General features: G+C 52.8%; 1 protein-coding gene across 2 annotated transcripts in view; it reads left to right on the top strand.

The window, feature by feature from the left end:
• Nucleotides 1-15611, top strand: part of XPO5 (exportin 5) — a 762403-nt gene that overhangs the window by 25284 nt on the left and 721508 nt on the right. For both annotated transcript variants that reach the window (XM_086926019.1, XM_086926020.1), the window contains exon 2: nucleotides 11127-11248. In XM_086926019.1, the coding sequence (XP_086782145.1) occupies nucleotides 11127-11248 (122 nt within the window). The remainder of the gene's footprint in view (nucleotides 1-11126; nucleotides 11249-15611) is intronic.

Below are 15611 nucleotides of genomic sequence, written 5' to 3'. Positions count from 1 at the left end.
GAAGCTCCACTCTGAAGCTCCACTCTGAAGCTCCACTCTGAAGCTCCACTCTGAAGCTCCACTCTGAAGCTCCACTCTGAAGCTCCACTCTGAAGCTCTACTCTGAAGCTCTACTCTGAAGCTCTACTCTGAAGCTCTACTCTGAAGCTCCACTCTGAAGCTCCACTCTGAAGCTCCACTCTGAAGCTCCACTCTGAAGCTCCACTCTGAAGCTCCACTCTGAAGCTCCACTCTGAAGCTCCACTCTGAAGCTCCACTCTGCACTCTGAAGCTCCACTCTGAAGCTCCACTCTGCACTCTGAAGCTCCACTCTGAAGCTCCACTCTGAAGCTCCACTCTGAAGCTCCACTCTGAAGCTCCACTCTGAAGCTCCACTCTGAAGCTCCACTCTGAAGCTCCACTCTGCACTCTGAAGCTCCACTCTGAAGCTCCACTCTGCACTCTGAAGCTCCACTCTGAAGCTCCACTCTGAAGCTCCACTCTGAAGCTCCACTCTGAAGCTCCACTCTGAAGCTCCACTCGGAAGCTCCACTCTGAAGCTCCACTCGGAAGCTCCACTCGGAAGCTCCACTCTGAAGCTCCACTCTGAAGCTCCACTCTGAAGCTCCACTCTGAAGCTCCACTCTGAAGCTCCACTCTGAAGCTCCACTCTGAAGCTCCACTCTGAAGCTCCACTCGGAAGCTCCACTCGGAAGCTCCACTCTGCACTCTGAAGCTCCACTCTGAAGCTCCACTCTGCACTCTGAAGCTCCACTCTGAAGCTCCACTCTGAAGCTCCACTCTGAAGCTCCACTCTGAAGCTCCACTCTGAAGCTCCACTCTGAAGCTCCACTCTGAAGCTCTACTCTGCACTCTGAAGCTCCACTCTGAAGCTCCACTCTGAAGCTCCACTCTGAAGCTCCACTCTGAAGCTCCACTCTGAAGCTCCACTCTGCACTCTGAAGCTCCACTCTGAAGCTCCACTCTGAAGCTCCACTCTGAAGCTCCACTCTGAAGCTCCACTCTGAAGCTCCACTCTGAAGCTCCACTCTGCACTCTGAAGCTCCACTCTGAAGCTCCACTCTGAAGCTCCACTCTGAAGCTCCACTCTGCACTCTGAAGCTCCACTCTGAAGCTCCACTCTGAAGCTCCACTCTGAAGCTCCACTCTGAAGCTCCACTCGGAAGCTCCACTCTGCACTCTGAAGCTCCACTCTGAAGCTCCACTCTGCACTCTGAAGCTCCACTCTGCACTCTGAAGCTCCACTCTGCACTCTGAAGCTCCACTCTGCACTACTCTGAAGCTCCACTCTGAAGCTCCACTCTGCACTCTGAAGCTCCACTCTGAAGCTCCACTCTGAAGCTCCACTCTGCACTCTGAAGCTCCACTCTGAAGCTCCACTCTGAAGCTCCACTCTGCACTCTGAAGCTCCACTCTGAAGCTCCACTCTGAAGCTCCACTCTGAAGCTCCACTCTGCACTCTGAAGCTCCACTCTGAAGCTCCACTCTGCACTCTGAAGCACCACTCTGAATCTTCACTCTGAAGCTCCACTCTGAAGCTCCACTCTGAAGCTCCACTCTGAAGCTCCACTCTGAAGCTCCACTCTGAAGCTCCACTCTGCACTCTGAAGCTCCACTCTGAAGCTCCACTCTGAAGCTCCACTCTGCACTCTGAAGCTCCACTCTGAAGCTCCACTCTGCACTCTGAAGCTCCACTCTGCACTCTGAAGCTCCACTCTGAAGCTCCACTCTGAAGCTCCACTCTGAAGCTCCACTCTGAAGCTCCACTCTGAAGCTCCACTCTGAAGCTCCACTCTGAAGCTCCACTCTGAAGCTCCACTCTGAAGCTCCACTCTGCACTCTGAAGCTCCACTCTGAAGCTCCACTCTGAAGCTCCACTCTGAAGCTCCACTCTGAAGCTCCACTCTGAAGCTCCACTCTGAAGCTCCACTCTGAAGCTCCACTCTGAAGCTCCACTCTGAAGCTCCACTCTGAAGCTCCACTCTGCACTCTGAAGCTCCACTCTGCACTCTGAAGCTCCACTCTGAAGCTCCACTCTGAATCTGCACTCTGAAGCTCCACTCTGAAGCTCCACTCTGAATCTGCACTCTGAAGCTCCACTCTGAAGCTCCACTCTGAATCTGCACTCTGAAGCTCCACTCTGAAGCTCCACTCTGCACTCTGAAGCTCCACTCTGCACTCTGAAGCTCCACTCTGCACTCTGAAGCTCCACTCTGAAGCTCCACTCTGAAGCTCCACTCTGAAGCTCCACTCTGAAGCTCCACTCTGAAGCTCCACTCTGAAGCTCCACTCTGAAGCTCCACTCTGAAGCTCCACTCTGAAGCTCCACTCTGAAGCTCCACTCGGAAGCTCCACTCGGAAGCTCCACTCTGAAGCTCCACTCTGAAGCTCCACTCTGAAGCTCCACTCTGAAGCTCCACTCTGAAGCTCCACTCTGAAGCTCCACTCTGAAGCTCCACTCTGAAGCTCCACTCTGCACTCTGAAGCTCCACTCTGAAGCTCCACTCTGAAGCTCCACTCTGAAGCTCCACTCTGAAGCTCCACTCTGAAGCTCTACTCTGCACTCTGAAGCTCCACTCTGAAGCTCCACTCTGCACTCTGAAGCTCCACTCTGAAGCTCCACTCTGAAGCTCCACTCTGAAGCTCCACTCTGAAGCTCCACTCTGAAGCTCCACTCTGCACTCTGAAGCTCTACTCTGAAGCTCCACTCTGAAGCTCCACTCTGAAGCTCCACTCTGCACTCTGAAGCTCCACTCTGAAGCTCCACTCTGCACTCTGAAGCTCCACTCTGAAGCTCTACTCTGAAGCTCCACTCTGCACTCTGAAGCTCCACTCTGAAGCTCCACTCTGCACTCTGAAGCTCCACTCTGAAGCTCCACTCTGAAGCTCCACTCTGAAGCTCCACTCTGAAGCTCCACTCTGAAGCTCCACTCTGAAGCTCCACTCTGAAGCTCCACTCTTCACTCTGAAGCTCCACTCTGAAGCTCCACTCTGAAGCTCCACTCTGAAGCTCCACTCTGAAGCTCCACTCTGAAGCTCCACTCTGAAGCTCCACTCTGAAGCTCCACTCTGAAGCTCCACTCTGAAGCTCCACTCTGAAGCTCCACTCTGAAGCTCCACTCTGAAGCTCCACTCTGAAGCTCCACTCGGAAGCTCCACTCTGCACTCTGAAGCTCCACTCTGAAGCTCCACCCTGCACTCTGAAGCTCCACTCTGCACTCTGAAGCTCCACTCTGCACTCTGAAGCTCCACTCTGAAGCTCCACTCTGAAGCTCCACTCTGAAGCTCCACTCTGCACTCTGAAGCTCCACTCTGCACTCTGAAGCTCCACTCTGCACTCTGAAGCTCCACTCTGCACTCTGAAGCTCCACTCTGAAGCTCCACTCTGAAGCTCCACTCTGAAGCTCCACTCTGCACTCTGAAGCTCCACTCTGAAGCTCCACTCTGAAGCTCCACTCTGAAGCTCCACTCTGAAGCTCCACTCTGCACTCTGAAGCTCCACTCTGAAGCTCCACTCTGCACTCTGAAGCTCCACTCTGAAGCTCCACTCTGCACTCTGAAGCTCCACTCTGAAGCTCCACTCTGAAGCTCCACTCTGAAGCTCCACTCTGAAGCTCCACTCTGAAGCTCCACTCTGAAGCTCCACTCTGAAGCTCCACTCTGAAGCTCCACTCTGAAGCTCCACTCTGCACTCTGAAGCTCCACTCTGAAGCTCCACTCTGCACTCTGAAGCTCCACTCTGAATCTGCACCCTGAAGCTCCACTCTGAAGCTCCACTCTGAAGCTCCACTCTGAAGCTCCACTCTGAAGCTCCACTCTGAAGCTCCACTCTGAAGCTCCACTCTGAAGCTCCACTCTGAAGCTCCACTCTGAAGCTCCACTCTGAAGCTCCACTCTGAAGCTCAACTCTGAAGCTCCACTCTGAAGCTCCACTCTGCACTCTGAAGCTCCACTCTGCACTCTGAAGCTCCACTCTGAAGCTCCACTCTGAATCTGCACTCTGAAGCTCCACTCTGAATCTGCACTCTGAATCTCCACTCTGAATCTGCACTCTGAAGCTCCACTCTGAAGCTCCACTCCGAATCTGCACTCTGAAGCTCCACTCTGAAGCTCCACTCTGCACTCTGAAGCTCCACTCTGAAGCTCCACTCTGAAGCTCCACTCTGCACTCTGAAGCTCCACTCTGAAGCTCCACTCTGAAGCTCCACTCTGAAGCTCCACTCTGAAGCTCCACTCTGCACTCTGAAGCTCCACTCTGAAGCTCCACTCTGAAGCTCCACTCTGAAGCTCCACTCTGAAGCTCCACTCTGAAGCTCCACTCTGCACTCTGAAGCTCCACTCTGCACTCTGAAGCTCCACTCTGAAGCTCCACTCTGAAGCTCCACTCTGAAGCTCCACTCTGAAGCTCCACTCTGAAGCTCCACTCGGAAGCTCCACTCGGAAGCTCCACTCTGAAGCTCCACTCTGAAGCTCCACTCGGAAGCTCCACTCGGAAGCTCCACTCGGAAGCTCCACTCTGAAGCTCCACTCTGAAGCTCCACTCTGAAGCTCCACTCTGAAGCTCCACTCTGCACTCTGAAGCTCCACTCTGAAGCTCCACTCTGAAGCTCTACTCTGAAGCTCTACTCTGCACTCTGAAGCTCCACTCTGAAGCTCCACTCTGAAGCTCCACTCTGAAGCTCCACTCTTCACTCTGAAGCTCCACTCTGAAGCTCCACTCTGAAGCTCCACTCTGAAGCTCCACTCTGAAGCTCCACTCTGAAGCTCCACTCTGAAGCTCTACTCTGAAGCTCCACTCTGCACTCTGAAGCTCTACTCTGAAGCTCCACTCTGAAGCTCTACTCTGAAGCTCCACTCTGAAGCTCCACTCTGAAGCTCCACTCTGAAGCTCCACTCTGCACTCTGAAGCTCCACTCTGAAGCTCCACTCTGCACTCTGAAGCTCCACTCTGAAGCTCCACTCTGAAGCTCCACTCTGCACTCTGAAGCTCCACTCTGAAGCTCCACTCTGCACTCTGAAGCTCCACTCTGAAGCTCCACTCTGCACTCTGAAGCTCCACTCTGCACTCTGAAGCTCCACTCTGAAGCTCCACTCTGAAGCTCCACTCTGAAGCTCCACTCTGCACTCTGAAGCTCCACTCTGAAGCTCCACTCTGCACTCTGAAGCTCCACTCTGAAGCTCCACTCTGCACTCTGAAGCTCCACTCTGAAGCTCCACTCGGAAGCTCCACTCTGCACTCTGAAGCTCCACTCTGAAGCTCCACTCTGAAGCTCCACTCTGAAGCTCCACTCTGAAGCTCCACTCTGAAGCTCCACTCTGCACTCTGAAGCTCCACTCTGGAGCTCCACTCTGAAGCTCCACTCTGAAGCTCCACTCTGAAGCTCCACTCTGAAGCTCCACTCGGAAGCTCCACTCTGAAGCTCCACTCTGAAGCTCCACTCTGCACTCTGAAGCTCCACTCTGAAGCTCCACTCTGCACTCTGAAGCTCCACTCTGAAGCTCCACTCTGAAGCTCCACTCTGCACTCCGAAGCTCCACTCTGAAGCTCCACTCTGCACTCTGAAGCTCCACTCTGAAGCTCCACTCTGCACTCTGAAGCTCCACTCTCCACTCTGAAGCTCCACTCTGAAGCTCCACTCTGAAGCTCCACTCTGAAGCTCCACTCTGAAGCTCCACTCTGCACTCTGAAGCTCCACTCTGAAGCTCCACTCTGCACTCTGAAGCTCCACTCTGAAGCTCCACTCTGCACTCTGAAGCTCCACTCTGAAGCTCCACTCGGAAGCTCCACTCTGCACTCTGAAGCTCCACTCTGAAGCTCCACTCTGAAGCTCCACTCTGAAGCTCCACTCTGAAGCTCCACTCTGAAGCTCCACTCTGAAGCTCCACTCTGCACTCTGAAGCTCCACTCTGGAGCTCCACTCTGAAGCTCCACTCGGAAGCTCCACTCTGAAGCTCCACTCTGAAGCTCCACTCTGAAGCTCCACTCTGAAGCTCCACTCTGAAGCTCCACTCTGAAGCTCCACTCTGAAGCTCCACTCTGAAGCTCCACTCTGAAGCTCCACTCTGAAGCTCCACTCTGAAGCTCCACTCGGAAGCTCCACTCGGAAGCTCCACTCTGCACTCTGAAGCTCCACTCTGAAGCTCCACTCTGAAGCTCCACTCTGAAGCTCCACTCTGAAGCTCCACTCTGAAGCTCCACTCTGAAGCTCCACTCTGAAGCTCCACTCGGAAGCTCCACTCTGAAGCTCCACTCTGAAGCTCCACTCTGAAGCTCCACTCTGAAGCTCCACTCTGAAGCTCCACTCGGAAGCTCCACTCTGAAGCTCCACTCTGAAGCTCCACTCTGAAGCTCCACTCTGAAGCTCCACTCTGAAGCTCCACTCTGAAGCTCCACTCTGAAGCTCCACTCTGAAGCTCCACTCTGAAGCTCCACTCTGAAGCTCTACTCTGCACTCTGAAGCTCCACTCTGAAGCTCCACTCTGAAGCTCCACTCTGAAGCTCCACTCTGAAGCTCCACTCTGAAGCTCCACTCTGCACTCTGAAGCTCTACTCTGAAGCTCTACTCTGAAGCTCTACTCTGAAGCTCCACTCTGAAGCTCCACTCTGCACTCTGAAGCTCCACGCTCCACTCTGAAGCTCCACTCTGCACTCTGAAGCTCCACTCTGAAGCTCCACTCTGAAGCTCCACTCTGAAGCTCCACTCTGAAGCTCCACTCTGAAGCTCCACTCTGAAGCTCCACTCTGAAGCTCCACTCTGAAGCTCCACTCTGAAGCTCCACTCTGCACTCTGAAGCTCCACTCTGAAGCTCCACTCTGAAGCTCCACTCTGAAGCTCCACTCTGCACTCTGAAGCTCCACTCTGAAGCTCCACTCTGAAGCTCCACTCTGAAGCTCCACTCTTCACTCTGAAGCTCCACTCTGAAGCTCCACTCTGAAGCTCCACTCTGAAGCTCCACTCTGAAGCTCCACTCTGAAGCTCTACTCTGAAGCTCCACTCTGCACTCTGAAGCTCTACTCTGAAGCTCCACTCTGAAGCTCTACTCTGAAGCTCTACTCTGAAGCTCCACTCTGAAGCTCCACTCTGAAGCTCCACTCTGAAGCTCCACTCTGCACTCTGAAGCTCCACTCTGAAGCTCCACTCTGCACTCTGAAGCTCCACTCTGAAGCTCCACTCTGAAGCTCCACTCTGAAGCTCCACTCTGCACTCTGAAGCTCCACTCTGAAGCTCCACTCTGCACTCTGAAGCTCCACTCTGAAGCTCCACTCTGCACTCTGAAGCTCCACTCTGCACTCTGAAGCTCCACTCTGAAGCTCCACTCTGAAGCTCCACTCTGAAGCTCCACTCTGCACTCTGAAGCTCCACTCTGAAGCTCCACTCTGCACTCTGAAGCTCCACTCTGAAGCTCCACTCTGCACTCTGAAGCTCCACTCTGAAGCTCCACTCGGAAGCTCCACTCTGCACTCTGAAGCTCCACTCTGAAGCTCCACTCTGAAGCTCCACTCTGAAGCTCCACTCTGAAGCTCCACTCTGAAGCTCCACTCTGCACTCTGAAGCTCCACTCTGGAGCTCCACTCTGAAGCTCCACTCGGAAGCTCCACTCTGAAGCTCCACTCTGAAGCTCCACTCGGAAGCTCCACTCTGAAGCTCCACTCTGAAGCTCCACTCTGCACTCTGAAGCTCCACTCTGAAGCTCCACTCTGCACTCTGAAGCTCCACTCTGAAGCTCCACTCTGAAGCTCCACTCTGCACTCTGAAGCTCCACTCTGAAGCTCCACTCTGCACTCTGAAGCTCCACTCTGAAGCTCCACTCTGCACTCTGAAGCTCCACTCTCCACTCTGAAGCTCCACTCTGAAGCTCCACTCTGAAGCTCCACTCTGAAGCTCCACTCTGAAGCTCCACTCTGCACTCTGAAGCTCCACTCTGAAGCTCCACTCTGCACTCTGAAGCTCCACTCTGAAGCTCCACTCTGCACTCTGAAGCTCCACTCTGAAGCTCCACTCGGAAGCTCCACTCTGCACTCTGAAGCTCCACTCTGAAGCTCCACTCTGAAGCTCCACTCTGAAGCTCCACTCTGAAGCTCCACTCTGAAGCTCCACTCTGAAGCTCCACTCTGGAGCTCCACTCTGAAGCTCCACTCGGAAGCTCCACTCTGAAGCTCCACTCTGAAGCTCCACTCTGAAGCTCCACTCTGAAGCTCCACTCTGAAGCTCCACTCTGAAGCTCCACTCTGAAGCTCCACTCTGAAGCTCCACTCGGAAGCTCCACTCGGAAGCTCCACTCTGCACTCTGAAGCTCCACTCTGAAGCTCCACTCTGAAGCTCCACTCTGAAGCTCCACTCTGAAGCTCCACTCTGAAGCTCCACTCTGAAGCTCCACTCTGAAGCTCCACTCGGAAGCTCCACTCGGAAGCTCCACTCTGAAGCTCCACTCTGAAGCTCCACTCGGAAGCTCCACTCGGAAGCTCCACTCTGAAGCTCCACTCTGAAGCTCCACTCTGAAGCTCCACTCTGAAGCTCCACTCTGAAGCTCCACTCTGAAGCTCCACTCTGAAGCTCCACTCTGAAGCTCCACTATGAAGCTCCACTCTGAAGCTCCACTCTGAAGCTCCACTCTGAAGCTCTACTCTGCACTCTGAAGCTCCACTCTGAAGCTCCACTCTGAAGCTCCACTCTGAAGCTCCACTCTGAAGCTCCACTCTGAAGCTCCACTCTGCACTCTGAAGCTCTACTCTGAAGCTCCACTCTGAAGCTCCACTCTGCACTCTGAAGCTCCACGCTCCACTCTGAAGCTCCACTCTGCACTCTGAAGCTCCACTCTGAAGCTCCACTCTGAAGCTCCACTCTGAAGCTCCACTCTGAAGCTCCACTCTGAAGCTCTACTCTGCACTCTGAAGCTCCACTCTGAAGCTCCACTCTGAAGCTCCACTCTGCACTCTGAAGCTCCACTCTGAAGCTCCACTCTGAAGCTCCACTCTGAAGCTCCACTCTGAAGCTCCACTCTGAAGCTCCACTCTGAAGCTCCACTCTGCACTCTGAAGCTCTACTCTGAAGCTCTACTCTGAAGCTCTACTCTGAAGCTCTACTCTGAAGCTCCACTCTGAAGCTCCACTCTGAAGCTCCACTCTGAAGCTCCACTCTGAAGCTCCACTCTGCACTCTGAAGCTCCACTCTGCACTCTGAAGCTCCACTCTGAAGCTCTACTCTGAAGCTCCACTCTGCACTCTGAAGCTCCACTCTGAAGCTCCACTCTGCACTCTGAAGCTCCACTCTGAAGCTCCACTCTGAAGCTCCACTCTGAAGCTCCACTCTGAAGCTCCACTCTGCACTCTGAAGCTCCACTCTGAAGCTCCACTCTGCACTCTGAAGCTCCACTCTGCACTCTGAAGCTCCACGCTCCACTCTGAAGCTCCACTCTGCACTCTGAAGCTCCACTCTGAAGCTCCACTCTGAAGCTCCACTCTGAAGCTCCACTCTGAAGCTCCACTCTGAAGCTCCACTCTGCACTCTGAAGCTCCACTCTGAAGCTCCACTCTGAAGCTCCACTCTGCACTCTGAAGCTCCACTCTGAAGCTCCACTCTGCACTCTGAAGCTCCACTCTGAAGCTCCACTCTGAATCTTCACTCTGAAGCTCCACTCTGAAGCTCCACTCTGAAGCTCCACTCTGAAGCTCCACTCTGAAGCTCCACTCTGCACTCTGAAGCTCCACTCTGCACTCTGAAGCTCCACTCTGAAGCTCCACTCTGAAGCTCCACTCTGCACTCTGAACGGTCAGACTCCAAAAATCGGCCCTAATCACAATAGTATTATTTCACCTGCGTGAATATAAGTCTTTGAAATTCTGGCCAGTGGTAATACACACAAGTAATATAAAATTGTTGTTCCAAAGAGCATTAAATGGAAATAAAACAAGTACCAGACCCATTGCCTGCACCTTAAAAGTGAAACTGACTGAAGCAAGCGCCAGGGCCATGTTGAAAAAAAAAGCCACACACATTAGATGCAGTCAAGGCGCGCTCACGAGGTCAGAAGGCACTCCACAGGAACAACTACCAGACACATTGTTTCATTTCACTCTGAAAGTGCAGGCGTCAAAGTGAAACTGACTAAAGGAAGCGCACAGCCCATTAGATGCAGTCAAGGCGCTCTCACGAGGTCAAATCTCCAAAGGAGAAGCTCGTGACAGCCTGACTACAGCAGAAAAAGCTCGTAACAGTCTGATGTCCACAATATTCCCAGAAAAGTGGCAACATAAGTTGTCTCGCATAGACAGCAAAAGCTTCGCTTTTGCTTTCGTCTAGGCGAGACCTAAAAAAGACTACGGAAGGATACTCCAGTCTTAGTAAAGTAGATGCCGTGTCTACCTGAATGTAAGATGCTAGAAACCTGGGTATTTAATGTCTGCTGCCTACTCGTAACTGTTTACCCAATTGCTTTTGAAATTATTTGAGAGATTCACCCAAATTCAATCCATAGGCAACATAGAGAATTCCTTAGTGGTATAAGCCCAGAGATAAGATACTTGATAATTTACTATGAGGCAGCCTAATTCAGGTTTGCAGGTTATGCTTTTGTGGATGTAGAATCCTCTGAAGTGGAGCATCTTCCGTTCTTTTCTCATTTGCCATAGCATTGTGACTGTTCTGATATAGATGGGGGTTTTGTTCCAAGTAATTGGAACCTGGTTGGAGAAGCCATCTCATTAGTTCTGATGTGAGCACACTCAGTAGCTGTTTGAGGCTCGAATAAGGGATTGCAACAGGTGCTCAAGGAGACTCCTGAAGAGTGGGTTACTTGCCATGTAACATCTGCCTTTCTATCTTTCTGGGTATTGAAATATATTGTTTGCTGGAAGGAAGAAACCGAAATAGTCAGTGCCGCCTATGGAAACCTAAGACCTTTATGTACAGTATGTTAATTGCATTAGCGTGGCAGTATTAGGCTAGAAGTCCGAACCTGGGTCTTTAGTATGATGGATACAGCAATGTGGTCACACTACAGGGCAGCCCCTTGAAGATTTATGGAATACCATTCCCAGTCAGTTTTTTATCTTCATATGTCTCACATACTGTCTGCTTTAACAAGCTCAATCATAGTCTGTAATAGTATTCACTTGTCTTCTTTAGTTCTGTGAAGAGTTTAAAGAGAAGTGCCCTATCTGTGTCCTCTGCGGTCTGAAGTTGGCAGAGAAAGCCCAGCCTGCGATTGTCCGGCACTTTGGACTCCAGATTTTGGAACATGTGGTCAAGTAAGTATCTTCATTGCATTTTGTGTTAAAACACCGAGCTAATTAGAAGAATTGCATCAAAGCGTACCTAAGCACAGTGGATTGAAAAGGGAAATCGTGTCATGGCTGATTATCGGCTCATGCGTGTCTTATTTCGTTACCTCCTCATAGGAAGGAGTATTGCCTAATGACGGTTGATTCTGCTTCTGTGATTTCCCTTTTCTGTTTTTCATTAACCATTTGCCTTTGCAATAACTTACAACAGTTTGTTCATGAACTGAGTTTATCAGTGACAATCTGTCTTGTTCATTGCCATTAATAGCTATTGCACTTTTGATTGATTTCATTGTGTCTTATTCAGCAGTGCCTAGAAAGCTTATTTCTCTTTTCAAAATGTTAATTATTGTTTGCTTTCTTTTGAGATCTTGTCATGGGGTTATTAGGAGTCGGAGGTTATTGTGCATTATCAGGTATTTGTTTTTTTTGTTTTTTTTTGAAAAAAGACCTTTATTGTGAGTATCGCCAACTGTCAGCATACATTGTCATTGCAGTTCGACTGTACAGTGCACAAAATGTCTTATACACAGCCTGTGTGCCGGCATCCCGGAGGCCCGGCGGCGTAAATTGATCGCATAATGCAAAACATTACAATCTTATCGTGCACTGTTAGCTCTCAGCTTAGCATCAAGGCAGTCGGCAATCACCGAGTGGAGACATAGTAGTACGGCCTTACATGAACCAGTAAAGGGCAGGAAAGGAAAAGGGGAAAAGGGAAAAACTAACGTAAACTACCCCTAAACACCCCCCGGGCCCTCCCCGTTTGCTATTGAGTACTGTGAAGGAGTCTCAGTGACGCTTCCCATGTAAGTGACGTCGCGTATGCACTGTGTGTGTTCTGCACCCACCACCTGCTTGCCCTATCCACTAAGTCATGACACACCCGACCCACCCTCCCCGTGAACCGCCTACACTCTCCCTGGACCCACCACCCCCCAGAAGAACATTAAAGCCCCCCCTGCGGTAATTGCCTCCGTTCCATAGTATTCTCTAACTCCTCATCCTGATGTTCCTCGGCTGCCGACATGTCACTGTCGTCCACCTCCCCCTTCTGTTGGTACTCCTTGTAGAGATCCCAAAAGGACTTCGGTCTGCTCTTGGGCGGCAGCAGCTCGCTGTACAATTCCGTCTGAGTGCAGCAGTACTGGAGATCCCTGAGCCATCTCGACTTGGTGGGGAGTGGTCCGCGCATCCAGCACACTGCCACCACCCTTCTGGCCAACAGCAACGCTACATCTACTAATCTACGCAACGCAGGGGCTAGCGGTTTGGAGAAGCCCAATAGCGTGAGCGATGGGGATCTCAACAGCGGCTCCCCTAAAATCTTTTCCAACTCTGCGAAGACCTCCTCCCAGAAAGCGCTCACCCCCGGGCACAGCCACGCTAAATGAAAGAAATCAGCGGTACCGGTCCTGCAGCGCTCACACTCCGGGGAGCCACGTAGGCCGTAGCGGTGAAGCCGCTCCGGGGTATAGTATACTCTCTGTAGAAATTTGAAGTGCACCAAGCGGTGCCTGCCATTAAGCGAAACCCTACGGGTGTTGGCGCAGCAGTAGCGCCACATAGCATCGTCGATGAGGGTCTGGAGATCCGCTTCCCACGCCGCCCTAGGAGCAGAAGTGGGTAACGTCTGGTATGAAGGTCCAAGCCTGTTAACCATAGAGACCAATTTAGCCAGAGTTTTCGTTTTGATGATATGTGTCAGTTCAGGGACCTCCTCTGGCTCCTGTAGCTCGGGGCCCAGTATGGCTCTGCAGGCCGACTGTATCCTGTGATATTGGAACCTCTGCAGCAGCGACGGAGCCGGGGTGATAGGGGGGAGTTGTTCCCAGGTTTTCAGTGTACCGTCCAAGAACAAGTCCTCCATATTTTGCACGCCAAGGGCTTTCAAGGCCTCCGTCACCCCCTTCTCATTGAGCGGATCCAGCCATAGGGCCCAGGCCACCGGCATCCGTGGGGAGTACAGCAAGGCACATCCCCGTTCTCTCAGCAGTGCGTGCCATGCATGGTTCGTCGCCTTAAGCGAGTCCATCCGACCGATTGCTCGGTCTGTTGGGAGACAAATCGTGGCCGGCAGGGGGAGCGGGTCAGCGAACAGCCTCTCTAGTATGAGATGCGGAATGCGGGTATCTCCATGGATCCAAGAATGTAAATGGGTCGCCTGTGCTACCCGGTAGTAGCGCTCCAAGTCCGGCGCCCCCAGTCCCCCCATTTCACACGGGAGTATCAGTGTCGCCCATTTGACACGGGGTTGCTTTCCGCCCCAGGCGAGCTTGACTAGGACCTGGTTTAAGCGCTTAAAGAACGATTTCGACAATACCACCGGAATGTTGACAAATAGGAAGAGGAACCGGGGAAGCACTATCATCTTCATAAGGGCAATTCTGCCCAACAAAGAGAGGGGGAGCTTAATCCAGGCGTCCACATCGTCCACCAGTTTGGTAAATGCGACCCCGTAGTTGTCGCGGATCAGGATCTCAGGATCCGTGTGGAGACGGATGCCCAGGTATCGCACCGAGTCGTCCGTCCACTGTAGGGGATACTCCATCTCAAACGGCTGCGTGACTGGGGTCAGGGGGAAAGCGATGGACTTGTCCCAGTTCACCTTGAGTCCCGACAGGGCCCCAAATCGGACCACTTCCCTGAGCACCGGCGACAGATTGTTTACTGGGTCCCGGACATACAGCAAGGTGTCGTCTGCATAAGTCGAGATGCCAATCTTATATGTGGGGAAGCTGACACCTTCCAGGCTATGGTATTCCCGCATGGCACACGCTAGTGGCTCAGCCACCAGTGCATACAGCAGGGGGGACAAGGGGCATCCCTGCCGAGTACCTCTACTGATGTGTATCGGTTCCGAGACCCTGTCGCCGAGGTGCAGGCGGGCCGAAGGGTGATGATAAAGTGCCCCTATTCTCTGCAAAAACGGTTCTCCCAGTCCCAATTTGCGCAATACCCTGATCATGAACGGCCATTCGACAGAGTCGAGCGCCTTCTCCATATCTAGGAATATCGCCAAGGCGGGGTTCTCCTGCTTCACATGCTGTATCGTTCCCAGCACAGTGCGGATGTTATAGGTTAGGTTCCTGCTAGGTACGAAGCCCGACTGTTCCGGCGCCACCAGGTCCGGGACCAGCAGCGCAAGTCTGTTGGCTAGAACCTTTGCATAGAGCTTCGCGTCTACGTTCAGCAAGCTGAGCGGACGGTACGATCCACAGTGGTCCGGGGGCTTCCCTGGTTTCGGGACCGTAACCAGCAGGGCTTCCCGCATTGAGGGCGGCATTTCTCCCTCCTCGCAAACGGTGTCAAAGAGGGCAATCAGATGTGGGAGTAATAAGTCTTTAAATGCTTTGTAAAAGCCAGCCGTGAGGCCGTCAGAGCCTGGGGCGCTCCCCGACCGCATGCCACCCAGGGCATCCAGAATTTCATCCTCATGGAAGGGGGCCATTAGAAATTCCCTGTCTGAGTTCTTAAGGAACGGCATCGAAATGTGATCTAAATAGTCGTCAATCTCTGTTTCCGCACCCCCCGCCCTAGAACGATACAGTTCCGAGTAATAGCGTCGGAACGTCTCCAGTATCTGATCTTCCTCAACCACCCGGTCGCCCTCCGGGGTCTGCAATTCATCTACCACTAACGGTTTACGGGAACCCTTGGCCATACGGGCTAGCAGGGCCCCCGGTCTCTCCCCCTCCCCATAAGCCCGAGCCGTGGCATACTTTCCCATATAGAGGACTTCTCTATCCACAAGTGCGTGATATTCCGCCAACATGGACACTAGGTCTCGTCCCGCCACTCCTCCCGGGTCCGCCAGCTGTTCCCTCTCTAGGGCCGCCATCTTGTTCTCCAGGTCGGAGAGTTCCCTTCTGATGGAGCGTAGGACACTTGAGTGTTTGGACATGGCCATCCCCCTTATATAGACTTTGAAGGCCTCCCACACAGTGAAGAAGCTATCTACGGAATTAGTATTGGTGGCGAAAAATCTTTCTATATCTTCCGCCAACTCCCCTTGGAAGGCGTCGTCCAGTAGCGCATAGGGCGGGAAACGCCAAGTAAAAGGCGGGATCCCCTTTCGGCCGGTGGAGAGACTGATCAGGATCGGGGAATGATCTGATAACGTGCGTGGGAGAACTGCACACGAGCTGATGCCGCCCAGCACCGAGGAGGAGGCGAGCCAGTAGTCTATCCTAGTATGTATGTTGTGATATGCTGAGTAATGCGTGTAACCGCCCTGCGTAGGGTGCTTTTCCCGCCAAACGTCCACCAGATCCAGCTTCGTCATTTCCGCTCTCATGTAGACAGCAGACGCAACTGGTCTCCGAGTAGG

Source organism: Lissotriton vulgaris, chromosome 6 (assembly GCF_964263255.1).
Source record: "Lissotriton vulgaris chromosome 6, aLisVul1.2, whole genome shotgun sequence".
Classification (NCBI taxonomy): domain Eukaryota; kingdom Metazoa; phylum Chordata; class Amphibia; order Caudata; family Salamandridae; genus Lissotriton; species Lissotriton vulgaris.
This window is presented reverse-complemented; position numbering and strand designations above follow the sequence as displayed.